Source organism: Lagenorhynchus albirostris, chromosome 6, assembly GCF_949774975.1.
Source record: "Lagenorhynchus albirostris chromosome 6, mLagAlb1.1, whole genome shotgun sequence".
NCBI classification, from domain to species: Eukaryota; Metazoa; Chordata; class Mammalia; order Artiodactyla; family Delphinidae; genus Lagenorhynchus; species Lagenorhynchus albirostris.
Window position 1 is genome coordinate 45,624,485 of NC_083100.1, and position 27,786 is coordinate 45,652,270.

General features: G+C 34.6%; 1 protein-coding gene across 3 annotated transcripts in view; it reads right to left on the reverse strand.

Annotated features, from left to right (window-relative positions):
* Positions 1-27,786, reverse strand: part of GULP1 (GULP PTB domain containing engulfment adaptor 1) — a 268,642-nt gene that overhangs the window by 42,523 nt on the left and 198,333 nt on the right. For all 3 annotated transcript variants that reach the window (XM_060152473.1, XM_060152472.1, XM_060152474.1), the window contains exons 5-7: positions 12,224-12,295; positions 6,254-6,352; positions 1,299-1,436 (exon numbers count right to left, since the gene is read on the reverse strand). In XM_060152473.1, coding sequence (XP_060008456.1) covers positions 1,299-1,436; positions 6,254-6,352; positions 12,224-12,295 — 309 coding nt within the window. The remainder of the gene's footprint in view (positions 1-1,298; positions 1,437-6,253; positions 6,353-12,223; positions 12,296-27,786) is intronic.

Sequence of the window (27,786 nt, forward strand, 5' to 3'; positions counted from 1 at the left end):
AGAGAAAACATTTGCAAGCAATTATGGTTAAGAAGCATTTGGGACATTAAATATAATGCATTCATTCGATAGGATACATTTCAAAAACAACTTTTTAATTTCATATAAAATGCCATATTGTTCACATAATATTGTCTTATATGGATAAGCATATTTTTCTGATGAGATGTTTCATAATATTCATCAAATTCTCAAAACATGTTATGATGCGGAGTAGCTTAGCACATTAGTTTGCCTGTTTAAAGAACTACAGTTTAAAAGATACAGATAATAACTTGCTGTATCTTTTGTAAATTTTTCCACATAGTCTTTTCTTTAAGGAAAAAATTCATTGAGCATCTATTGTTCACCTGACGCAAGAGTTACATGGACAAATAAAAGTATTTGTTTTTAAGAAGCTCACGTACTGAAACCAGAGAAATAAATTATATAATAGTGATAATATTAGTCCCTGCTATTTTTGACAGTATTAAAAATGAGCAAATAAATAAATTAAGTTTCTTTCTGTCTAAGGCAATCATGTTGTTGAGGTTAGATGTTCTTCCTCAATTAAAGCTATCAAAGGCTACAATGTGTGCTTGGAATTCACATCTTATGTTTTATAACAGGACCTCGGACTAGGTTATGATTAGCATTAGCTTATGCTTGTAGTCAAGACATTGGGTTTTCCTTAAGATTCCAGATGATTAAAGAACTGTTAGTGAACTTAACTTTGGAATTCTCTAATTGTTCTTACTTGCTAAGAACTTTAGATTACATTCTCAAGCTCATACACAGGCACAAACACACGCCCATACAATTCTACCACCTTTCATTATATTAAGTTTTCTGAATAATGAAAATCAAGAACCAGATTTTCAAAGTATTGGAGACTTTTTTGAGAAGCCATACACATTTCATTTCCTGGAGTTTAAAATATTTATTTTCATCAGATCCATCACATTCCAGAAAAAAAAAATCAATACTTTGGTCGCAATTACTCTTTTGCATTATATGCATATTACTAAATTGTATTTGAGTTTAAAATTTCAAATAAATCAAGTGATTATAAGACAAATGTATAACATAAGCATGACATTCTAAGAAAAGAAATTTGCATGAAAGCTTGTGCCCATGAACATGAGAATTTAGTTAAGGATGAAATCCTGAAGCATATTCTCATGACAGGATGAATCTATTAGCGTAGTTAAGTATTTGCAGACCTTATTCATTTCCAAATACTTTACTAATGTCAGAAACAAGATAATTCCTGGCTTGTAGAGCAGAACAAACCACCCTAAAACATCTGGCATACTTACACACTTTTCACTGTCAAATACATAGCACAAATGTTTATTTGACTCAGAATCTTTGCATATGAAAGTGAATATCCTCTTGTCAGTTTTATCATCTGCACAAAATGATATTCTGTGAAGCTGACAATTGTGTTGAACTTCCTGTGAACACAGATGAAAATAAACATAGTTGAAGAGATTTTTTTTTCCATTTTCTGCTATACCAGCTGTGCTAATAACATACAACTTATGAAACATCATCTGTCAGGATTAAACTAAGATAGTCATTTCAATAGCACTTAGAAAAACAGAAGGGAAAAGAGGATCAGAGGTTCATGGGCTTCCTGAGCTACAGGGGATTCAGAGACCATTACTTTAAATTGTGCAATTTTAGTTAGGAGGATATTGAGGTCTAGAGAGATTAAGATGCTTCCACAAGGTTACAGAATTCGCAGAACCCTTTTTAACCAGAATACTTTTCATTTTATCTTACTGCTACTAACATTACAGTTTAAAACATAACTTCATTTGTACACAATTTCATATGAAACATACTACATATTACATGTCTTCATGGTAACTCATACACTCTTGAAACTCTTCTGTCTAAGGAAATCATCCTTGCAACTTCTGTAATGTTTTCCATTGGAGCAATGAATGAAGAAGATCTAGACATCCAGCTTCTAAATTGCTGAATCAACCTTGTTAATCAGTAGAAAGATAAATACTGCATATATATACACACACACACACACACACACACACACACACACACACACATCATATACTGCAACTATAGCATCTGTCACTACATCCTTCCAAGTTCAGGGTTTGACGTGCCAGCTTGCTGAGATTTTCTCTATCACTCTGATTCACATTACTGCCCTTCAGACGGAAAATGGGTACATATAATAAGTTAAACAAATAAATGCTAAGAGAATTTGTCTACAGCCTGCATTCTTGACTGCATACAAAACAAATGGTAAGTCACCAAAGGGTTGTTTGCAAGCATGAAAATTAAAATGAAGCTGTATACTGTATGATTGTAAACAACTTACTAAGGCTTCTGATGAAGTCATCTTTCCTCTCTTGTGGTTAGTGCTGAGATGGACACTGACCACGTTTGTCTGAGACTATCCTTCTCCTACACTTTGCCTGATTGACCAGTCTTTTTTCTCACTGGCATATCTTTGTTTTATTATTAATACAGTCAAACGATGGCCTTCAGTTGTACTGTAGCTCCCAAATACCGACAGCAAGTCTACGCCAGTTTACTAACTGTATAATCATGTTAAACATAAAAAGGACATATCATTGCTATACAATAGAGAAAAATGATTCATTTTTTTCCATTTATAGGAGAAATTACAAGTATTTAACATGAAAACACATCATTTACACAGCTGGTGGTGAAACCTATGCAGTTCCTCATTCACTCACCAACCAATGTGATCACAGAAAGCCTTTGGTTATGACAGTTGGGAATCATCTTAAGTTTTGTCTGGACTGGCAAGAGGTATCTTTCTACAAAAGAAGACCAGGGTGCTGAAACTTATAATTTTATTACTTTTGTGAATTTTTGTTGTTGTGATACATCTTTATGATATAGTACTGATTTCTGGTGAGACAGGATAAAGAGACTCAGGAATACAATTAAGCACAGTGAGAACACAATTATCCTTTAACACTGACGATATATTATTGGAGTTGGAACAAAACATAAGTAAATCCCCAATTCACCTATACCACCTTTATTCCAGTAATGCAAAATCTCCATTTGGAGGAAAAGTGAGAAAAGCAAAAGGTGAAAAGACACAGGAAGAAAGATATTGGAGTCAACTGAGATTGCTTTTCACTTCCATTTTCATCCATCCAAATGGTATAGAAAAATGGTCTATTTTCTATCAAGTCCATTTGGTTAAGAATAAATTTTTAAATATATAAATATATTTACTATATAAATGTATAGCAAACATGTATGTTTTACTATAAATAAATTTATCTTAGGACCATCATATTTAATTATTTTTTTCCTAAATTACAGCTTATACCCAAAATAAAATATATGATAGATTATTTCTGATTCACTCACATCTCCTCAAATAGTGGTTCCTAAATGCATATCTGTGAACAGGCTGTATCAGAGCCACCTGGGGAGGTTTTCTTGTTTTTTATGTTATAGATACTAAGTCTTGTTCTGTAGATTCTGAATCTGAAAGGCCTGGGTGGTCTCCAGCAAGTGGCATTCTCAGGAGCCTCCTAGGGGCACTAATGCCCAGAAGAGCTGGTAATCCCTTTTTTAGATTACCTATATGTTTTTATGGATTCAAAAAATGGTATATTCTATAATAGGTAAAGAGTCAGACACTCTATATTCACATGTGATATATGAGTAAAGGGTCAGTTGCTGTCTATCCATATGTAATATAATAGAATTTATAAGACATTTCAAAGATTTTAAAACTCCAAGATCACTCTTCAAGTCTGGCAGGGATGAAAATAGAGATGTTTCTTTCTGGTTAAAAGTTTGGAAAACTTACTTTTTTGGGAAAAAATTAAATTGGGTCTCTTTAAAATTAGCTATTAGATATAGGAAATTGAGACTTTGGGACAGGGAAGAAAAGCATTGGTGTTATTGATTTGGGTGAGAAATACCATGAACAAAAGTCAGTTGGCTAATCACAGAGTTGAATCCCAACTCACTGATGTTTTGTAAGTGGGGTTTAGGTTGGGAGAGGCATAGAGATTTGACAGTAAAAGTTTAGGGAACATAATGATACGGTTGACAGGTTGAAAACAGGAAACTCATTATTATGGGAGTCTTATTATGTGGGCGCCAGAATCACAAACGGGTAACATTTGCTACATATGCATTTCCCATGATCTGCTTCTTTGTGTCTTTTTAAATACACACACACACACACACACACACACACCACATACTAAATCAGTGTTAGTCATCTTGAAGTATCCTTAAGTCTCTATATTTTGTGATTTGTAAAGATATGCCATTATTAAACTGTTGATTCTAAACACTAATGACGTTCTCTTTATATACTGCATTTAATCATATTGGTATTTTCTAAATACTTAAATTTTGTTATTAATTAATGAACAATTTGAAGCATTCTAAATGTTCAATAATAGGAGAATGGTTTAGTAGATTATAATTTATAGATTATGGTGTTGGTGAAATTTTTATAGCTTAGGGTATATTATGGGTAGACTTGAATCAAAACGAACAAGAACACATGTAGATGATACATAAAGTGTATTATCAGCCTTACATATTTCAAGGTGTGCTTTGACAAGTCCTAAAATTCATGTAAAAGATTGAATTAATTACACACACATACATTCCAAAAGGGATCTATATGGTTTAGAAGAAATAAACAGGAACATGGCCTACAAATGACTTGTTCTACCTGGACATTTGCCACTATATATCCACTTAGTTTAAAAAAGGAAATACAGTACTAGGATTGTTTTTCTTTTTAATTGCATATAAGACTACACTTTGGTTGCTACATTTTTGACTACATTGTCACTCTATAACTTACTGCTTCCTTAGCCTACTGTTCTTTTGTAACTACCATCTGCCTAATGAGTTAATCTCAGCCATAATTTCAACTGCCTTGTTTCCCAGCAAACCGTGTATATATATATACATGAGCTTGAATAGACCAGACCTCCCACTATCCTTTCATCACTTCTTTTGTCTGCTTTCAGCCACCTCAGCAATAGTTACTTTGGGATAACCATAACAAAAGTGGTCTCCAATTCTTTGTTTTTATTTAATATTGAGTGTGGAGAATAGGAGGAAATTAGAACAGTTGAGGGAGGTCTTAGATTCTTGGCTTGAGAGGTTTGAAAGAATGCAATTGTTCTTTATTTTGGAATTGAACAATAACTGTGGGTGCATCCATGCCATTGTCCAGTTGTCCTAAAACATATTATAAATGCAAAATTTCCATGGCAATTCTGATTCTGTAGGCTAAGATAGTATGTGGGACTTATTTTTGCAAATGTCTCAGTTATTTTTGATGCAATTTAGGTGAAAACAATTACATCCACAGTAAGTACATATTAATAAATGTGAATCTAGAATAGATTATATTTTCCAATTTTTTTCCATTGGATCTGTAGGGGGGAAAGCTCTCAAATACAAGAACCTTAAGTTTACACTGTGTTATGGGCTGAATTATGTCCCCCCCAAATTTATATGTTGAAGCCTTAACTCCCCGTACCTTAGAATGTGACTGGGTTTGGAGATAAGGCTTGAAAGAGGTGATTAAGTTAAAATAAGGTCATTAGAGTCAACCCTCATCCAATCTGACTGGTGTCCTTAGAAGAGGAAATAAGACATACAAAGAGACAGGAGTATGCGTGCACAGACAACCACGTGAAGAGGCATCAAGAAGGCAGCCATTTGCAAGCCAAGGAGAGAAGACTCGGAGGAAACCAAGCCTGCTGCTGTCAGCTTAATCTCAGATTTCCAGCCTCCAGAACTGTGAGAAATAAATTTCTATTGTTTGAGCCACCGGGACTGTGGTATTTTATTATGGCAGCCTTAGTAAACTAATACACACTGATTATGTCTACAGGCAATAACAGTCGGTCCAGGACATTTTAATAAACAGCATACAGCTTTTGTCTTCTTTCATACTCAGTGAACCACACTTACATGCATCTCATTCAAGCTTATGAAGAAAAATTCCTAAATACAAGACCAAATACCGTTGAATACACTTTTAGTATAAATTTTTATATCCCAAACATAGGCTGCAGAACAAACCACTCAGAAAGCAATTCCAAATGTTGTTTCTTCCCCTATAAATCCTATAGAGTTTTAAATTGTAGTTAACTGAGAACTCAACAGTTTCAACTGGTAAAACATTTTAAAATACTCATTAAAATAGGAGCGTAATTGCAATTAATTCAAGAGTAGAGTGCTTCCAATGTTTACAAATGAGCCTTACCTTTGTTTTGGGTTCTAGAATTTTTACTCCATAAATTGATATTTGCAACTCAACTTTAGGAATTTTCTGGCCTTCAGATTTCTTGATATGTCTTGCAAACTACAAATGAAAATTTATTCACAAAACTGTAATTCTGTTTCTATAGAAAATGAACACATATATTTGGAGCTCATATTCAGTGTTGAAATTTCATTAAATAAATTATTGCCCATTATAAAGTATTTTTATAAACTCCACACGGCCCCCAAATATTTAGAAATCAAACTGAAGCTAAGGAGTGAAGTAATTATCCCAGATAAAACACTCAGAACGGACTTCCCTGGTGGCGCAGTGGTTAAGGGTCCGCCTGCCGATGCAGGGGACACGAGTTCGTGCCCTGGTCCGGGAAGATCCCACATGACGCGGAGCGGCTGGGCCCGTGAGCCATGGCCACTAAGCCTGCGCGTCCGGAGCATGTGCTCCCCAACGGGATAGGCCACAACAGTGAGAGGCCCGTGTACCGCAAAAACAAAAAAACAAAAAAACAAAAAAATACACTCAGAACTAGACTCAGCCTAGAAGTATTGAAATGTCCTGGCTTTATCTGGCAATGCTATTCTCTCCCTACTTTCCTTCTCTTCTCCCTCCCCCCCCTTTCTTCTCAAGAAATAGAAGAGAACTATTGAAAAAAATTGTATTTATTACCCCTCTTGTAGGGGTTCAAGAAGTTATTTCCTAGTATAACATTTTGTTAGCACATGGATCACCCTAACTCGATTCAAAACAGAGTATCTGTAAGGCAAGATGGGGTTTCAGTCCTCTTTTGTGTGTCATATTTATATGCATTGTGTATTTCTTTCTAATGTGAATACACATGGTATAGTTCAGTCCCAGAGCAGAGAGTGTTTAAAGGCCTCTTTCTCTTTTCATGATTTTGCACTGCCATGGAGAATAACATAATTAATGCATATAAGAATGCCTTGAAATGTCTGCCTTGATATCCAGGGAGGGGGTTACGGGAGAAGGGTTCCATTTGCTTTATTTCATTTTGGGTGGTATAATTTTTTAGTTTGCTATCTGTCCTGTTCTATAAATACAGGCAGCTTTTTTCTCGGTATTCAGCAGTCTTACATTCTGCACATAAATGTGACTAATTCATGCCAGAGAATTTTCTTTTTTGTCTTTAAGAAACTTGTTTTGCTTCAGCGCAGACCTTTAAAAACTATCCCAGCTCTCTCCCAAAGAAAGTGGATTAATTTGTTTCTCTTCCCTTCATAATCTTCTTCCTGTATTGGTATAATCAAAGCAATTTGGGGGTTTTCACATATGGAGGCTGACAAAATAAATCAGCTGCTTTCCATCTATGTGAACACGTCTGAACAAAGCCAATCCCATGGCTGGCCGCAGAAGCAGTCTAAGCTGGCTTCCTGGGTGCTGCTCTTTTCCAGAAACAGACAATGAGCAATAGCTCTTGAAGCCTTTTCCACATCTGGACACAACCTTTCCTGTGACCTCTTTTAGTTTCCAAAAAGTCCGTCACAAAACAACCACTAATGTTAAACTTATCTGTTATGTCTTTTCTGCCAGAAAAAAAAAGGAAAAAATGAAAAAGGGGAGGAAGTAGTGGCTACAAGTAGAATAAACAAAGAGAGGAGCAAGGAGGGAGAGAGGGAGAGAGGGGAAACAAGAGAACGAGACAAAGAAAAAGAAAAATAAACATAAAATGTCTGATCTATGGCTTGTGAAACCTTTTCTTCTGCTTCATATCAAGATGAAATAATTGTGCTCCAAGAAGGTTCAGAGATCATCCAATCCCATCCTCCCATTTCAAAGATGAGAAAAGTAAGTCTCAGAGAAGTCAGTTACCTTGGTCATAAAATGGATCTGTAGCAATCAGGCCTAGAACCTAGTTTTGCTATCTACTAATAACTCTTTTCTTTTGCCCAGCACATTTTCTGAATTAGAGAAAAAAAACCTTCCAGTTCTATTTTCATGTTTATCAAGGTTGATACTGGTTATTGGCCTTGACTGTTGCACAAATGTTGCAAAACATTTAAGCCTAAGGTTATATTTGTTCAATCTATAATATTTTAAACAAAGTTTAATATTCTCATTCCTGCTTGTTTTTTGTTTTGGTTTTTTTTTAGTTTAAGATGACTGTATTCTATCTACAGTTTGCATGATTTCTCTAGGTCTCTTTTCCTACTCGTAGACCTCTCAACTGTGTTCCACAATACATCTAATTTACATTTTGGAGACACATTCATGCTCACATTGTATTCTTTTCTCTCCCTATTTACTACTTGAATGTTAATGCTTGAAAAGCCTTTCTGCAAATTTTTTTCCATTTTTGCTGCAGTAAATTTATTTCTTGGTCATCTAGATAGAGTGATCTACCAGTAAAACTTGAATATAATAATCTAATAAGAATATTCAAAGGGGGTAAAGCCTAGGAATTCTGGAGGATATCTGGATGCAACAAATGAATAAACAAAAACAAGCCTTTATCACCACAAAATGATGGGGAAGGATAAAGTATTACTTGAAATAAATAAAGTACTTAGTTAAATATATGCCACTTGTAAGTAGAACAGCTAAAGAAATTTTAAAGGGAGCACTACTGAGTTTCAATATCATCATCACACAATTTCTATCCATTTCTCAAAGGACTTAAAAAGTGAAATCTAACTATATTATTAATGGAATATACATTAGGCAATAAAAATTAATGAATTAATTCAAATTCTTTTTGTGGTTCTTATAAATTGTTGATTTAATTAAACATTTTCCTGATAACTCTTACAGGGATACCAGCTATGTATGTACGTTTATAATTAAAATAATCTTTAAGTATTTCATTAATTAAATAACTGGTTATGAAGACAAAAACAGAGTGTTATGCTACCCAGAGAGAGTGAGGTCAAGTGGAGAAACTGCTGGGCCTAGATTTAACAGAACTTTTCAGTAATTTCCAAGGCCACATAGCTTGAGGTAGCTTCATGTAATTTTGTTAGCTCTGCTGGGGTGAGGGGTCTGTCCTCTAAAATTGGGGTCCAGGAATGCTGCTCCCTGGTTATCTCCCAGAGAAATCAAGAAGTTTTGGGTCTACATACCAATATTCATCCACATGTAAATATCACAAGCAGATTGTTGATGAAATATATTGAGCCCTCTGACATTTGTACTAGTTGTATTAAAACTAAATAAATCCTTATTAAAAATAAAATTCCTTACAATAACAATGATATTAAATATCTAGAAGTCAAAAGGGTTTTTTAATTATCACTTTTTGAAAAATTTGGAATTTTCTTAAATTGTAGACTAAAACATGATTAAGAGATAGAAATTGTTGAACATGATTGAGAAATAGAAAATACGCTGTTTTGATATAGAATTTCTGAAAGTAAACACTTATAAAAATTATAATATTTAAGAAAACTTTATGAACTATAAATTCTCCACAAAATGACAGAAAAATAGTACCCAATAAAATAAATCGAAGTTTTAAAATTTTTCTTGAAAAATTATTAGGCATCATTAAACACAGAAGCATAAAAAAATACATTATTGAAAATCTTGTAAGTTTTCTATCATCTTGTATTAGTCATAAATTTTGAATTCTAATGTCAGAAGCCAATATATTAATATTGCAAACTTTTGAAAAATTATTAAATAGAAATGAAATGTTACCTTATGTGGCAAATATAATACTGAACTATAGTGGATAAAAAAGTAATCAGAATACATATGTTTAAGAAAAGTACGCAGGAAATTAAAATGGGGGATGTGTACACAAAACAGGGTTAATAAGCAAATTTCTTTTTTTTATTTTTATTTTTTAGTAGAGCTATAGCACCATCTTCTGGTCATCTCTACATGACAACAGAATTAACAGGAGCCAGGGTCTAAGTTCTTAAAATAAATGTAAATATTCTTGTATACTCTTGAGTTGTAGCATCTGCCCTTTGATACAAAGAAACAAACAAAAAAATTTAGAAGTAAATAAAAAACATTGTTTTATTTATTTTCATTAGTTCATGAATCATTACCCTTAGATATACTTTCCTGATCTACAAAATTTTTACAATCAATAGAGTAAAGATTGCTTATTAGATTAAGTATTCGGGAAGATACTTGAAAGACAAAAGCTATTATCAACTGAGTATAAATTTTTAAACTATACTTCATGATTTTTATCTTATTGTAAACCACATTCCTTTATTAACAGAGTACATTTCCAAATAGGAAACTACATAAGAACTGAAAATAAAGTTTCACAAAAATACATTAAAAACTAGCCATTTTTTAGAAAGCATTTCATCTCAAATATCTGTTTGTTACCTAGTCATTACGTAATTGAATCTTTTTGGGTTTGGATTTGGGTTCACTGAATAAAGAACCTCCTAGGTATAAAGAAACATTAAGTGTAAATATCATCATTCTTTTATAAAACATCCTGATTGCAGTGAAGTTGGATTCATACCCAGAGTGTGCAACGTTCTGAACATTTAAATAGAATCTTATTCTAAATGTTGTCCATAAATTGTAAGACTTTTAAAATTCTCTATTAGTGCTTAAAAGTATTTGCCAAACAAGCACAAGTATAAATTACTGCCTAATGAGTAGTTAAAAGAAATGGTTGGCTGGTCCCCTTTTTCTCCAAATGGGAGTGAGATCATCTTAGGACCTTTTAGCATATATCTTTAAAAATAAGTAAAATATAAAATACATAAAATATTTTAAAATACAAAAAAATTAAGAAAAGTCAGGTAAAATAAATGGATTAAAATATTACCTTTTATTTCTTTACCCAGAAACCAAGCCAACTCACTTCAATTTTTTTCTCAATTTAAACACTCAGTAGATTCCACCTGATATGACATTCTCAAAGCAAAGTAATACTTTTTAATGTCTATGATTTTGCCTCTCCTATGGAATAATTGGATGAACTCTAAATAAAGTCAGAGAAGGGTTGTTTCTAAAAAAAATTTTGAGAACAACCATAGAGAATAACAATAAAGTATGTTAACAAAATAGTGCTATGTTAAATTTTCTTTTTTTCTTTTTTTTTTTTTTTTGCGGTACGCGGGCCTCTCACTGTTGTGGCCTCTCCTGCTGCGGAGCACAGGCTCTGGACGTGCAGGCTCAGCGGCCATGGCTCACAGGCCCAGCCGCTCCGCGTCATGTGGGATCTTCCCAGACCGGGGCACGAACCCGTGTCCCCTGCATTGGCAGGCGGACTCTCAACCACTGCACCACCAGGGAAGCCCTTAAATTTTCTTAATGAGACAAACATGAGAATTCTGTTGAAGGAGTTTTTCAAATCTTAGTATCTCAGAGGGAAGGATGTCTTTTGGGATGGGATGCAATTAGAAAAACATGCGAAGGATGCATGGCAGCTTACATAAGATTTTCTCAGGAAACTTGCTGATTCTTAGTATGTGGAGTTGCTTAGTGTCCTTTTCTGCTCTTACTCTCACCAGTTCCCCAGGTCTGCTCATAGATATGGCCAGATCCTCATGGATTTGTCCTTTAGGACGTCTTTAACATATAGTGCCACAGCAAAATGCTGCTTTGTAATTAAGTCTAATTCTATACTTTCAACTGGTGAATATGATATTCTAACTTTTAGAGACAGTTGTTCTGCCATTATTAGTCTTTGAATTAGGGCACAAGTCCACGTTGCAAAGTAAAGGCAAGCTACGGAATGTCAACACATAAAATATTGCCATTACATTTTTTTTGTTGAGTATGAAAAATTATACCTTAGAAAAATACAAAGAGTGGTCCACACACAGAAAAATAATCATGTGTACATAGTTATTATTAAATATGTTTCCTTGATCTAGTGATATTCATTCAACAGACCATTTTTACCAGGGTGAAGCCATATCTGCCACAGAGCTATTCATGCTTTGAATTTTCACCAGTCTACTGATGACTGAAGATAAATTCAATACACTAGACACTTATCTGGAGGGCTTTCCCTACCTTTAGCTTCCTTACAGCATCTCTCACAACTTCTGTTCCTTTGGGCTGCTCCACTTCTGTGCTGCCAAGAAACTGAAAATGGTCACTTGTGAGACAGGCTTTACTTTATCATATGTCAGTAAGTCATGTTGAAATATATCATGGAATAATAGAACGATGTGATAGTAATTCAAGTCCAAATCCTAAATAGAAGTTACTAATTTATATTATTTTATATGAAAATATAAATACATTACTTAATCATATACAATTCCTATTATTCAAGGTTTTTTTAAAACATACTTTTCCTAAATACTTTACTTGAAGATTTGTACTGGAAAGAAAATTAAAGACATTTCATTGGGCCCAGAGAAATAAAGTTGAACTCAAATTTAAAATACAATTACAATTAAAAATTATCTGAAAATTTAAAGCATATAATTTTTATGTTGTCAATAGTATATTTTGAGATATTAATGTGGTTTAATACAGTTTATAATGTCAAATCAACATCTTTCTTTGTTTTCCAATTAGCACACTTGTACAGCATGTAAAATTTTAAAATACACACGTTTTTAATACCCAGTATACAACATTCATCAAAGCCATAAGCTAAAGTACATTCAAAAAATTTTTTAAAAAAGCTCTACAATTTTACTAAGAGTTAAAGTATCCCTGGAGGTTTTTAGTTAAAACCTGACCTATCCCCCCAAAAAAGAAAAAGTTTCATAATAATTACATTGTAATAAAATCTCTATCCTGGAAAGATATAATACCTCTTAAACAGAAGTCCAATATCATGAAATGTTCAAGACCAATTAGAATTGACATGTGGATATTTTATTCTACAGATTATTTCTATATAAATAGCAAATAATCATTAAATTCATTAGGTATATATAATTTTCCAAAGACTTTTTTTCTTGTCTCATACTATCAATCATCATAACACCAGGGTGGGATAAGAATTCATCACTTCTTATATAAATAGACATATGCATGAGTATGTATGTGTGTATACTTTACATCAAATAATTAAGTAGAACATTTTTCATGTGTTAACTCACAGAATAAAAGGGAGCAAAATAGTAATGTCAGGGTATCTTTTAAAATCACATTTAATTCCTTCTTTCATTCTTTTTAAAAAAAATTTTATTGGAGTATAGTTGATTTACAGTCAGCTAGTAACACAACTATAGCTGTGTTAGTTTTAGGTGTACAGCAAATTGAATCAGTTATACACATACATATATCCACTTTTTTTTTTTTTTAGATTCTTTTCCCATATAGGCCATTACAGAGTATTGAGTAGAGTTCCCTGTGCTATACAGCAGGTTCTTATTAGTTATCTATTTTATATACAGCAGTATTATCTATACTGACATATATATATGTCAATCCCAATCTCCCAATTTATCCCTCTCTTTCATTCTTGAAAAAACTAACAATAACAACTAAAGAAATGAGAGTTTTGTTTTTCAAAATGGGCTCTGTGTATTACCTGTATGAGAATTACCTAGGTTAAAACATAACAATGTTAAAACATTACCTAGGTTAAAACATTTACCTAGGTTAAAACATAACAATGCAGATTTCTCAATCTAATAAGGGTAGGGCTAGGGAATTCTATTTCTAAAACCATCACAAGTGATTTCTTGTACTAAAATCTAAGGAACAGACTTAGAAAATAGTAACAGCTGAGGAGAACAGTAGAAGGTAGATAGAAAAGGTGAGCTGAAAATATAGGAGAGGGGCTTCCCTGGTGGCGCAGTGGTTGAGAGTCCGCCTGCCGATGCAGGGGACACGGGTTCGTGCCCCGGTCCGGGAAGATCCCACATGCCGCATAGCGGCTGGGCCCGTGAGCCATGGCCGCTAAGCCTGCGTGTCTGGAGCCTGTGGTCCGCAACGGGAGAGGCCACAACAGTGAGAGGCCTGCATACCGGAAAAAAAAAATATATATATATAGGATATAACTGCTGATCCTGTTTCTAATGAGCTCATGGAGAGAACGTGAAGCTCAGAAGCATTAAATTTCAGTTTTCAGATTCTACAAGGTACAACAGTTTCTTTTTCTAATATATTCAAACTATGCCAAACAACTGCAACTTGGTCTAGACGTGATATCATTAGGCACTAGGTTTATCCCTCTGTGACCTCAAATTGGTTGACCAGATCTGCAAAAAAAGACCAAAATTAATGGAGAAATTTTCAGCTAAAAAGGAACTGAAAACCTGCTACTAAGATATGTGAGACAGCCAAATCGATTCCTGACACCAATGGACCCATCACATTTCTTCTGTTTCAGGACAGTGTATTCAACTTTGGCTTCATGATACAATAACTTGGGAGCTTTAAACTTAGACCAGTGCCTGGGACTCTGATTTAATTAGCTGGGGTGGAGCCAGGGCATCTGTGCATTTTAAAGCTCCCCAGGTGATTTTAACGTGCCACCAGATTTGAAAAGCACTGTTTTAGATCGTGCAGAAAGAGTAAAGGGTTCAAGTGACAGGAGGGGAGCGAACACAGTAGAATCTATTTAGTTCTGAGTAAATCCATGGGGTAAACTCTTCTCAACATCTCTGAAATTATCACTGAGAGATTCCCCATTAGTGGTGGTCTAGTGTTAGCAAAACAGGAAGGTAAAAGCAGACGATATTGCTAAGGGATTACTGAACTATAAGAAGGAAGCGTCTGATGTGTTGATAACAGACTGTAAGAGTTGCTAGAAATATTTATGGAAAATATTCATACTTCGGCAGTAATGTCATGAGTCATAGTGGTTATACGTAAATAGGCCCATATGGGAAAATTATGGAAGAACTCCAAGTACATTCTAAATGAATCAACCTCTTGCAGTGCTCCAGGAACATTTTAATATGTTTCTTTCACATTGGCTTTAATTAAACCATCTGAGTAATGAAACACAGGGAGAAGCCTTGAGTGATTGTGGGAACTAAGCTTTAAAGATTTCCAATATGAAGCTTGCCGCTTAACCCTTTTTTTCTATGTAATGTTGGATGAACTGAATGGAAATAATTTTAAAACCGAAAAGCAGATTATTCCTTATAATAGTTCCTGTATTTTTAAGTTATAAAAGTCATGATACTTAGATTAAATAGTTCATATTTGTGTGCATTCCATGTCTATATAAAATATTTATAAGACCCTTGAATATGATGCAGCATGCTGGAATAAACTCTAGGCTTAGAATCTGAAGATACTGAAAGGTCACTTAGTCTCTGCCTTATTTGATTCTTGAAAAATAAGGATAATAATATTGTTCTTCTCTCCTTACAAAATTGCTCTGAAGATCAACTGCAGTAAGAGATAAGAAACAAAACAAAAACAAAAACACCCTGTAAACCGCAAAATGCTTTATAATTATGAGGGATTGTCACTTCTTAATTTAATGATTGTTTGGGGAAGACACTAGAATTCAGTGGATATTGTTAGTGCCTGCTCAACTCTCCTTGGATCTTCTTTATCAGTGCTGGGATCCATCCTCCAGCTTCCCCATGCTTTGCTGGTAATGGCTCACACACAAGACCTTCAAAGGATTTCCTTTGGGCAATGAGGTCACTTTGCCAGTACAGAGAGCTGGAGACACCTGGAAGTTTTTTGCTTTGCCCCATATCACAATATTCCTTAGCTAATGACTGCTGTAGAAAAATAGAAAAATAACTTCATACTCTAAGAAAAAAAAGATTTAGAGCCAAGTTTACAGATTACAAGGAGAGAAATAATACATACTGAGATATGAAAGGGACTAAAAGTTTAAACTCCCATGCCCCAGCTCTTCATAGGAAAAGAGGGGAGTGTGTAAAGCAAAGCAGAGGAAGAAATGGAACCCAGGAATCAAGGGGGCGGGGCAGTGACAGAGGGTGTTAACCACTACATATATGACAAATCAAGGCACAGCAGTGCAGCAGGTTATCCAGAAATAAAGAAGAAAATAACAAGAGTTGAAAATGGTTACTTCAGTGAGTGACACTTGGGAAAAGAGCTGAGGAACATTTTGCTTCTTCATTATAAGCCTTGGGGAAATATTTGTTTAAAATGGACATGGATAACTTTGATTAAATAAAAATTGAATTAAGTCCCCAACTGATAACAAGTTAAAGTTGCACATACTCATTTATTCCTTAAAAAAAAGAGTATTTACTATGAGTCAAGCATTTACTAAGTGCTGGGTATATAGCAGGGGGAAAATGTCCCTGTTCTAGTGTAGTTTATATCCCAGGGAGCATACCTGTGTATGTGCGCATGTATGTATGTATGTATGTATCTATATATTTCTATGTTCATGTCTAGATCACAAACATATTTCTAATATATCTTAGATGGCATAAGTAAAAATAACACAAATAATAACATAAATTGAGCAGAGTGTAATATTTAAGATTGAGTGATCAGGAAAGTCCTCTCTAAAAGGGTGACATTTTAATAGCGACCTGAATGAAAGGAAGAAATGAAAGTTACTCAAACATATTGAGTCTAAATTCCTTTGATGTGTCAGTTAGAGTAGCAGACTCAACAGCTGGGTATACAAAGTAGAGCTTGGGGAAGGAGAATTCTGGGTAAAAGGTGTGGATTAGGGAGACCCTGGCACTGAGGTCTCAGTGGAAGGACTGAGGAGTGCCAGAACCACGGGTCCCCAGGTAGCTGCCATGCTGCAGAGGGAGATGAAAGAGAAGAATGCTGCCAACAGAAATAAGTTAAATATTCGGTGAAAGGGCAAGGAGAATCAAGAAAGTTAGATCCTTAATATTAGTAATCAGGGTTATCAGATTAGCAAATAAAATTATAGGATGCTGCTGTTGGTGGGAATGTAAAATGTTACAGCTACACTGGAAAATAGTTTTGGTAGTTTCTCTGAAGACTAAATATGCACTTATCCTAAGGTACAGCAACTGTACTTTTTGGTGTTTATCCCAGATAGATGAACACTTATATTCCTGTAAATATTTTTGCACTGATGTTCACAATGGATCTATTTGTATTAGTCAAATGTCAGAAACAACCCAAATATACTTCAGTGGGTGGATGGTTAAACAAACTGTGGTACATCCATACCATGGAACACTACTCAGCAATAAAAATAAGTGGACTATTGTTACACACACAACTTGATGGATCTTAAGGGAATTATGCTGAATAAAAGAAGTTAATCTCAAAAATTCTTTCTGTTATGAAATTTACCTAAATAAAAAATATAGAAAATTTGTTTTACAATCTCATAGAAAATGGGACATTGGTATGTTGAACACTTTCAATTGGGTAAAAGTCATTGCTTTTATGTTTTAGTAACTTTATGTCTTAGCTCCTCCATGTGGCAGAAAAAAAATAACAATGATGAGAAGAGAGTATAATGTATCAGACTGTTTTTGCTTTATACATGTAGATTCTAAGTGCTATTTTTCAGTGTGGCAAAAGAGCAAAAGAAAGAGTTATGTGTTCCGGGGCCAGTGATAATGGTGGGTGCTCTTTTTCTTATTTCAAGTATTCAAGATTTTATCAATTATATTTCTTCAGAGTCTCCAATAGACAACATTCTTTTCAGCACATACTTTTTTTGCAAGATCAGGCATTAGACCTTACATAAGTCCAAGTGTGTGTCTTGCACAATTGTGTGTCTGTGCTTTGAAGATCTGCAACAAAATTTTTCTGTTGACTTATGAATAAACATTTCTACTTTAATAGTAATGTATGTTCACTGTAGGAAATTTAGAAACTACAGAAAAATGTATCAATGAAAATAAGCATCAACTTCTTTCTCACAATCAAGAGGTAATTATCATTGAAAATGTAATATGTTTTAAATTTGTTACTGTTAAAGTAATCAGCTAGTGATAGTATTAGGCAAACTTACATAAACAAACAAAACCTCTTAAATTACTATATATGACTGATTCCATTTGGGGCATTATTGTGTGTGTGTGTGTGTGTGTGTGTGTGTGTGTTTAAATTTTGGCTACTAGTTATTAAAAGGATTGAAGATTAGAATACTGAATAATGTTTTGATCCTAGATAATATGGACAGATAGGAAAGATATAAAACATAAAAGGACATTTACAATATATTAGACTATGAAAAGTAAGATGACAGTGATATAAAAATGTTTTGTGTATTCTTAGTCTATATATTGAAAGGTATAACAACATAGCATATATTTTTCACAGATTTTACAAACTATAAAATGTCTTTGGAAAATCATCAATAAAGACTTTGACAAATACAGAGCAAATTTTTGATACTTTAAAGCTAATTATATATTCTGTGCAAATAGTCCAACCTATGCATCTCTTTGGTCAGTGCATTTGGATACTTAGTAAATGCACTCACAGCAGATATTTTAGAGGCTGGAGGTTGTTGAAATTAAAAACAGAAAAATGTCATCAAACTCACTATTATATACAAAAATATTTACTTTATAGACTTTTAAAATTAGAATGCTATTAAGATATTTCATATCTGGCTTAATATTTTCCAAAACTCCCACAACTATTTTTCAATTAATTAAAATGACACAGGCTTTTCTTTTAAGCTAATCTCAAGTGATGTCTGTAGTCATTTCTTCCAGTTATTTCATTGTATTCCATTATGCCTAAAATAAGGATTTTGCAAAAACGTGTGAAAGTTTGAGAATTACACCTTCATTTTCAAATATTACTTGAAATTGACTTTTTTTTTTCCCACTTAAAAGACTGAATAGTTTGTTTTATGACTTGCTTCTTTGCCAGTAGAGAGCAGTGTTGGACATCATATGGACCTAATTATAATATCTGCTTTTCTTGCTTTCTCAAATGTTTTTAGAATCACTCTGTAAATATGAAAATGTGGGTTTTTAAAAAATAAATGCCAGATAAACAACAACTAAAATAATTAACTAAAGAGTTACTAAGCCTAGCTGCTATGAAATCTGACACTAACATATGAAAGAGCTAACATAAATATATTGAATACACGTTTATATCAAATTCAAAATATGCCAATTGTATGTAGATAACATGTTCTCTATACAATTATTTTAAAATAATAAAGGAAAATAATTTTCATTTTGTAAAACATAAAAGCTTTCTCTAACATCAAGGCTAATAAATAACTCTTGGTAGCATAACTACCAATGGTTATTTTAACTACAGAAGAAAACTAAATGAGTATGTCTCTATCTTTGTAAGCAAGGTTTCAGAGACTCAAACAGGATGGGGCTAATTTTCTTGGCGTTAACTTGACTGCATATGTGTATAAAAAAAACCCACAAAAAACTCCCCAGTACTTAAACCTTCCAGCTACTCAACTGCACCCAGTAGATAACCCATACAGGAGTAAGCCAATTTAATTTTATAGTCTTTATTTGGCTGACTCTCCATGTCACAGTGCCAAACAATATAAAAAGCACATCATAATAATCAATTGCTAAAGAAAGGTCAGAATCAATCGAACTTAAACCTATTACTTAATTGTCAAAACCATAATCCTAAAAAATAAAATAAAATAGATCCACCAAAAAAGAAAGGATATAATTTAAACTAAATACTCTAAAGGTTATCCTTTAAAGGATGAGCAGGATTTAAAAGAGAATAAAAAATACTGGGGTCAGTGTTTAAACGTTTACATTTTATATTTGATTTGATAGTTATTCTCACTTTATTGTAGTAACTTTCTATTAAATTGTATCTTTTTTATTATTGTTATATTTTATTTTTCATTTTTGGCTGCGTTGGGTCTTCATTGCTGCACGCGGGCTTTCTTTAGTTGCGGGGAGTGGGGGCTACTCTTCGTTGTGGTGCACGGGCTTCTCACTGCGGTGGCTTCTCTTGTTGCAGAGCACGGCTCTAGGTGCATGGGCTTCAGTAGTTGCAGCACACGGGCCCTAGAGTGCGCGGGCTTCAGTAATTGCAGTGCGTGGGCTCAGTAGTTGCAGCGTGCAGACTCTAGGGCGAGCAGGCTTCAGTAGTTGTGAAGCACACGGGCACACTAGTTGTGGCACATGGGCTCAGTAGTTGTGGCGCACAGGCTTAGTTGCTCCATGGCATGTGGGATCTTTCTGGACCAGAGATTGAACCTGTGTTCCCTGCATTGGCAGGCAGATTCTTAACCACTGCGCCACCAGGTAAGTCCTTAATATTAAATTGTATCCTCTATCTTCTTATTTTACATGAATACAGAGTGTATTATTTTAACAGGCTCTTGCTATTAAAACAAGATTCCTAATTTTAAGGCAAAACAAACCTAGTTGCTATAAACAAGAAACTGTGCTCATTGCCCACTGTGGAAGGGTCTCCCAAATCGAGTTTTGAATAACACAGTCACAGTAAGAAGCACTGAGGGTTTTGTTCTGTCTCAGAGGCCCCTCCACAGTCAAACTTCTTTTACATCTGAGGAGTGAGACAGGTGGAGTGAAGGGCAGAGCATTCACCTGTGTTGTTATAAATAAAATTATTACAAAAATAAATAAACACCAACTAACACAGAAAACCAAAAGCATGGGCTTTGAATCCAGACAGGCTTTACAATCCATTTTCTCCTTAGAGAACCACTTGATTGTGGACTGTGGAGATATTATCATTCAACTCCCATTATTTTATAGATAATATAAACTGAGAACAAAGAAGGTGAAGTGACTTCTGAAGGTCACAAAGCTTTTCAGTAGCAGAGCAAGGGCTAGGATTCCAGCTCTCCTAATTTTCAGACATATACTCTATTTTTGCTATCTTAAATAAAACAGAAACAGAAGGAAAGATAATATAGTATATTGGATATATATTACCCATTTAGGCCACATACATTTGGTTAATTAAGTTTTAAGTTATAGGTTCTTCCTACTGTGAGATATGCTTAAGATGTGAGGAAGTCACCTCACACCAGCCAGAATGGCCATCATCAAAAAAGTCTACAAACAATAATTGCTGGAGAAGATGTGGAGAAAAGGGAACCCTCCTACACTGTTGATGGGAATGCAAATTGGTACAGCTGCTATGGAGAACAGTATGGAGGTTCCTTAAAAAATAAAAATAGAACTACCATACAACCCAGCAATCCCACTCCTAGCCATGTACCCGGAGAAAACCATAATTCAAAAAGATACATGCACCCTGGGACTTCCCTGGTGGTGCAGTGGTTAAGAATCCACCTGTCAATGCAGGGGACATGGGTTTGAGCCCTGGTCCAGGAAGATCCCACATGTCACAGAGCAACTAAGCCCATGTGCCACAACTACTGAGCCTGTGCTCTAGAGCCCATGAGCCACAACTACTGAGCCCACATGCCACAACTACTGAAGCCTGTGCGCCTAGAGCTCGTGCTTTGCAACAAGAGAAGCCACCGTAATGAGAAGCCTGCGCACCGCAACGAAGAGCAGCCCCTGCTCACCTCAACTACAGAAAAGCCCACATGCAGCAATGAAGACCCAACACAGCCAAAAAAAAAAAAAAAAAGGAAAAAATATACATGCACCCCAATGCTCATTTCAGCACCATTTACAATAGGCAGGGCATGGCAGCAACCTAAATGTCCATCAACAGAGGAATGGATAAAGAAGATGTGGTGCATATATACGATGGAATATTACTCAGCCATAAGAAAGAACAAAATAATGCCATTTGCAGCAACACGGATGGACCTAGAGATTGTCATACTGAGTGAAGTAAGTCAGACACAGAAAGACAAATATATGATATCGCTTATATATGGAATCAAAAAAAAAAGGGTACAAATGAACTTATTTACAAAACAGAAGTAGAGTCATGTATGTAGAAAACAAACTTATGGTTACCAGGGGATAAGGGTGGGGGGGATAAATTGGGAGACTGGGACTGACATATACACACTACTAATAAGATAGATAACTGATAAGAACCTGTTGTATAGCATAGGAAGCTCTACTCAATACTCTATAATGGCCTATATGAGAAAAGAATCTAAAAAGAGTGGATGTATGTATATGTATAACTGATTCACTTTGCTGTACACCTGAAACTAATACAACATTGTAAATCAACTATACTCCAATAAAAATATAAAAAAAAAATCTGAGGAAGTCAAAAGAATATTTGGTTGGCTTTACGGTTAGGTAACCTGAATTTCCTCTACCATTTCTTTATTGAAGCTCTCAGAGCCTCAGTTTCCTCATTCATAAAATGGGGATAACACACAGTGTTTCTGTGAGAATTAAATGAGAAAATGCAATCAGTGACTGGCACAGAGTGAATGTTCACTGAATTTATGCTTAGAAATTAAAATACAATAATAAAATAACAGTCACAACAAGAATTTACAAAAAGCCAATCTACCAACAGACTATGAAATAAGCAAGAAAAAAAAACCTATTTTAGGCCACTAGTAGTCAGATTTTGGCTGTAGAGGCAGCTAGAATCCTTACCAACACATACACAGGTATATTCTTTCCTCAAAATTTTATTGGTTATTTTTAAACACTTATTCTTCTAAATTCTCATTGTAATTTAATTTCATTGCAATGTAATTAATTATACAAAATGAGATGTGAGATTTTTAGGATATCTATGAAATACCTACATGTGGATACCTTATCAGTAAGTGTTTATACTGTTTTTCAGGAAGGCCAAGTACTTTTCTTGCTAAATATATTCCTAGTTGCTTTATAGTCTGGGGTAAACAAGTTTTTTTAAATTCTATTTATAACAAATTATTGCTACTATGGGAAACATTTACCCTGCATTTAGTCAGCTTACCAAATTATCTTATTAAGCCTAGCAGTTTTATTTCTTTTGAAAAATGTGAATCTACTGGAATGTAATTATCAATATCTTTCTCAATATTGTTACAAATTCTTTCATCCTCCTTGCTTACAAAACAATGTTAAATAACAGTTATAACAAGTATCCATTTCTTATTCTTAATTTTCATGAGATTAAGCTTTTGGCAATACAATATACTGCTTATTATTCTACTTCTGTTTTAAACTTCAATAACATAATTGCCCCCAAAATTCTTGTGCTCCTGAACTCTGTCCAAAAAGAATATATTTATCCGGAGAAGGCCCTAATATTTCAAAGAACCTCCACATTTCTCCTGAGCTAAATTTATCTCTTCTTCTCCCTTTTGGAGAGAACATTCTTTAAAAGCTCTGCATCCATCCTAATTCAGGGGATAACATTTCCAGTACTTCCCCTCTGAAACACTATGTTATCATCATCATTTCTCTAACCTCTTCCTCCTCCTCCTCATTATTATTTCTATATCCTAATTCATTTAAAAAATATTTATTGTGTACCATCTCTGTGTCAGTTTCTGTTCTAGATACCAGGGATACAGCAGTGAACAAAACAGATCCAAATCCCTGACCTACTAATGCTGCTGTAGGCTACACCCTTATCTTCAGTGCTCAGAGGGGATGCCTATATTTTCTCACAGGTTTTTTCATTCCACTCCACCTACAGCCCTATTACGTATAATCTAAATAAACTGCAACAAGAGAGCTTCCAAATCAACACTAATTGCCATAGTGGAGCTCTCTGGCTGTATGTGATTAGTTTTGAAATCTTAAGCCGTCTTGGAGAAGACCTCCTCCCAAGCTGTGAGCAGAACTTCTCCTTCACATTTAAATATCACAGAAATGAGTGACCACATTAAGGGATTTTACTACTCAAACTGCTATCCTTGTTTCTTTAGGAAGGGAGAAAAATCGACTCTTTAGATCTTGATAGGCTGTGTATAGCTCTTTTGAGTGAAAACTGAGTGTGGGCTCATGATACTCCTGATAGCAGATTTATTTATTTCTTTCAACAGACCTTCTGTCAATGATTAATATGAATGATCACTTTGTGAAGCACTGCTGCATGCACAGTGCTCATTAGTGTGCTGTGATGGTACAAGCAAAGCAGACGGGATCCTGCCCCCTGGGGTTTTACCTGCTAGATTTAGAGATTCAAACACATACAAGGAAAGGCAAAGACAACAAAAAAACAAGACAAACAAGCAAACAAAAACCTGAGATCTGGAACAGATTGAGACAAGCTTAACGTACTATTCTACTCCCAGCAGGGGCTGGAACAGATTGAGACAAGCTTAATGTACTATTCTACTCCCAGCAGGGGCCCTCAGAGGCACAAGTGAAAGCAGGCTCTGCACCGAGCAGGCCTTCTTTTAATCAAGAAATGTTTACTGAGGACCTACTATGTGTCAGGCACTGTTCCAGGTACTTAGATACAGTGATGAACAGAAGAGTCAAAGTCTCTAGGGAAGTGGCTTGGTGGAAACATGCATAAGGGTTTTAGAACCACATGGACACAAAGTTTGAATTCTGGCTCTGCCACTCGATAGGTTTATGAATCTTAACATCGCTGAGCAGCAGCATCTTCTTTTGTAAAATGTAGATAAATATCCCTGTATTTATAAATGGTTATAAGCAAAAATCGTATGGGTAAAGGGCCTGACACATAGTAGGCATTCAAAAAATATTTGCTTCATTCAATAAATGCTCCTACAGGGAAAGATAAATACTGTATGGTATCTTTTATATGTGGAATCTAAAAAATACAACAGACAAGCGAATATAACATAAAAGAAGCAGACTCACAGATATAGAGAACAAACTAGTGGTTACCAGTGGTGGGGGGGTGAGGGGTAATATAGGGTAGGGGAGTGGGAGGTACAAACTGTTGGGTGTGAGATAAGCTCAAGGATGTATTTGTACAACACGGGGAATATAGCCAATATTTTGTAATAACTGTAAATGGAAAGTAACCTTTAAAAATTGTATAAAAATTTAAAAATAAAATAGAAAAAAATACATACTCCTAAATGATACATAGGTGCTGATTATTTGGTTCTATATCCTAAAGTAATGCTGGAAAAACAGAGTTTGTGACTGATTATTTTCAACAACGGTCAGGGTTTTTTTTCTTCTGATTTTATAGACTCAACATAATTCTATTAATAGGGCTTAAATAAGTCTTCTGGGAAGCTGATGACTCTGGCTAATTAAGTGGCAGATTGGGAAATACAGACGCATCAAGCATCCAACAATGGCAGAGTCCTGGCAATTTCTACAGGGGAATAGGAGAATGAGTGGGTCACTCTGATTTTGTGTAATCAGTTGCGTCCATTTATGGAAGGATTCTGCCTTGCAATCAGATGCTGCTATGAGGATGCTGCTGTTTTATCTCATTAGCTAATAGCTGAATTCCCTGTTCCCTGTTTGTAAAAGTGAGCAGCTATTCTGCTTCTACTATCACAACTCATTCTTCCTACTTTTGTTACCATTAAGCCCATCTACTTCTAATTTAATTTGATAATTCAGTTTATTTTTTTAAGTCTACACTTTTTTCTTTTTAAAGACAATTTTAGTTATTTATTTTCAATAGTTGAAGTCAGTTATCACTAATTAGCACCGATTAGTCTTCACTGTAATGTTTAACTGGCTTTTCTTTAACCTTACTATATGCTGATTTTATTTGATTATCCTTGACCTTTAAAAAAATCAGTTGTCACATATTCCTCAGCAGCTTTTGAGAGTATTTTTCAGTTGCCCTTTGAAAATTCTAATCCTGGTATTAACATAGACCTTTATGTTTTTATTGGAATACTTCTAAAAATTTAATAACCTGATTAGTAACTATAATTCCAAACTATATTAAAAATTCCCTTTATATATACAGAATTATATTGCAGTATATTACTTTTCTCAGAAAGAACTATATACATTTCTATTTCCCATGATATATTTGATTAATATATCAAATACTTAAATTTGCTATATTCATACTGCAAAACTGGTATTTGAGAAGAACCTTTACTTTATATGCAGTTCCATTATTAATATGACTAAAGTTTAAAGTAAGTTACTTATTTTTAACACATTTTTAATTTAAGCATTTTATGACATGCCGTTTCAATTCCTTGCTCATCAGAATTAATATACTATATATATACTGGCTCAGGCCTGAGATTAATTTATTTTCATTTAAAAGCAATAAATGTTATTAAAATGCACAAATAAGTGAAGTATTAGCAAAGATATAATAGCATTAAAATCATATTTATTTGCATTTCATTTCGGGGCTAATCTAGTACAAATTTCAAAATTATATATGGCCACAATAGAAATTATGCATGCTGCTACATGTAAGAATTAGAAAACATATGGCATTCTCTCTTTGCACCAAAAATTTACATTCTGTTACTGAATATTCAGGTTAAAAGATCTATCCAAACTCAGGAAGCCTCACTCTATAAAGCCCCAATAACCCCCGCTCCTCCCCAGTAATGGAATTTTACTAAAGACTCTGAGAGTTTCTGCCATTTAAACATGATTAAGTCTTTATCTGAAGGTAGATGGCATTGCACACATCAGACACCTTGGGGAAGGGCCTTTTTAAGTCCTAGGTAACATCTCATTGGAGTTGGAGGGCCTCAGTCACTAGAACCCCATCTGTCAAGCTTTGCCTGTAGAAATCCTGCCAGCAGCCTGCAGGAAGGAATGCAAAGTGGGTGGTTGGTAGGGAAAATGTCATGAGAAGGGCAAGTAACTTTCCCTTATTCTCAGCAGTCTTGTGAGCCTCGCCACAGAAAGTACTTTTGGCTTGTTGCTCTAAAACACTTCCTGAGAGAAGGAAGAAATTCAGGTTGTGGTTGGTTCTTTTGTACTTGGATTGAAATTTCCACTGTTATTAGGATAGCAAATTTACCAAGTTACCATATATACTATTTGTAAAATACAAATCGTCACGTAAACACTGAAGTCAAGGGGCTTTATTTTTGTTAATTCTTATTGTCCTCAAAGATTGGCTGTTTACTGAATGACCAAGTCAAACTTTATTCTGCCAAGGATATAGTGCTAGGAAGAATCTCTGGACTCAAATTAAGATTTGAATCTTGGCTCTGCTGTTACTAAGTTTTTGGTCAATCTACTTTACATTTCCAAATGTTAGTCTTTATAAAAAGTGGTAGTGATACTTCTATATAGAGTCATTCTGAGGATTGCTGAATATAATGAGAATACAGTATTTAGTATTTAATAGTATTTAGTATTTAATAGGCTTGTTTCATTTAATCAAGTAGGAGAACTAAAACTATTTTATAATAAAAGCCAAAGAGTCTCTTTGAAATTAAATTGTTCCATACTACATGATCCAGATATATTATAGAAAACAAGTAATCAATTAGCTTCTGGTTTTTATCTACTACTTTGAAATTATATAAATGTGAGTAAAAAGGCAAGGGTTTTTGTCATGCTAGTTCCCCCCCACCATGGTTTTATTTTTTAATTAAAAAAAAATTTTTTTAATATTTATTTATTTATTTACTTGGTTGCGTCGATGCGGCAGGTGGGCTCCTTTGTTGCGGCTTGCCAGTTTCTTAGTTGCAGCAGGAGGGCTCCTTAGTTGTGGCTTGTTAGTTGTGGCATGTGAACTCTTAGTTGCGGCATGCATGTGGGATCTAGTTCCTGGACCAGGGATCAAACTCGGGCTCCCTACATTGGGAGCGTGGAGTCTTAACCACTGTGCCACGAGGGAGGTACCCCACCCATGATTTTAATGTCCCAGTATAACTCCAGGAATTTAATAAATGGGAATCTGATATTTAAGTGGGACTATGAAGT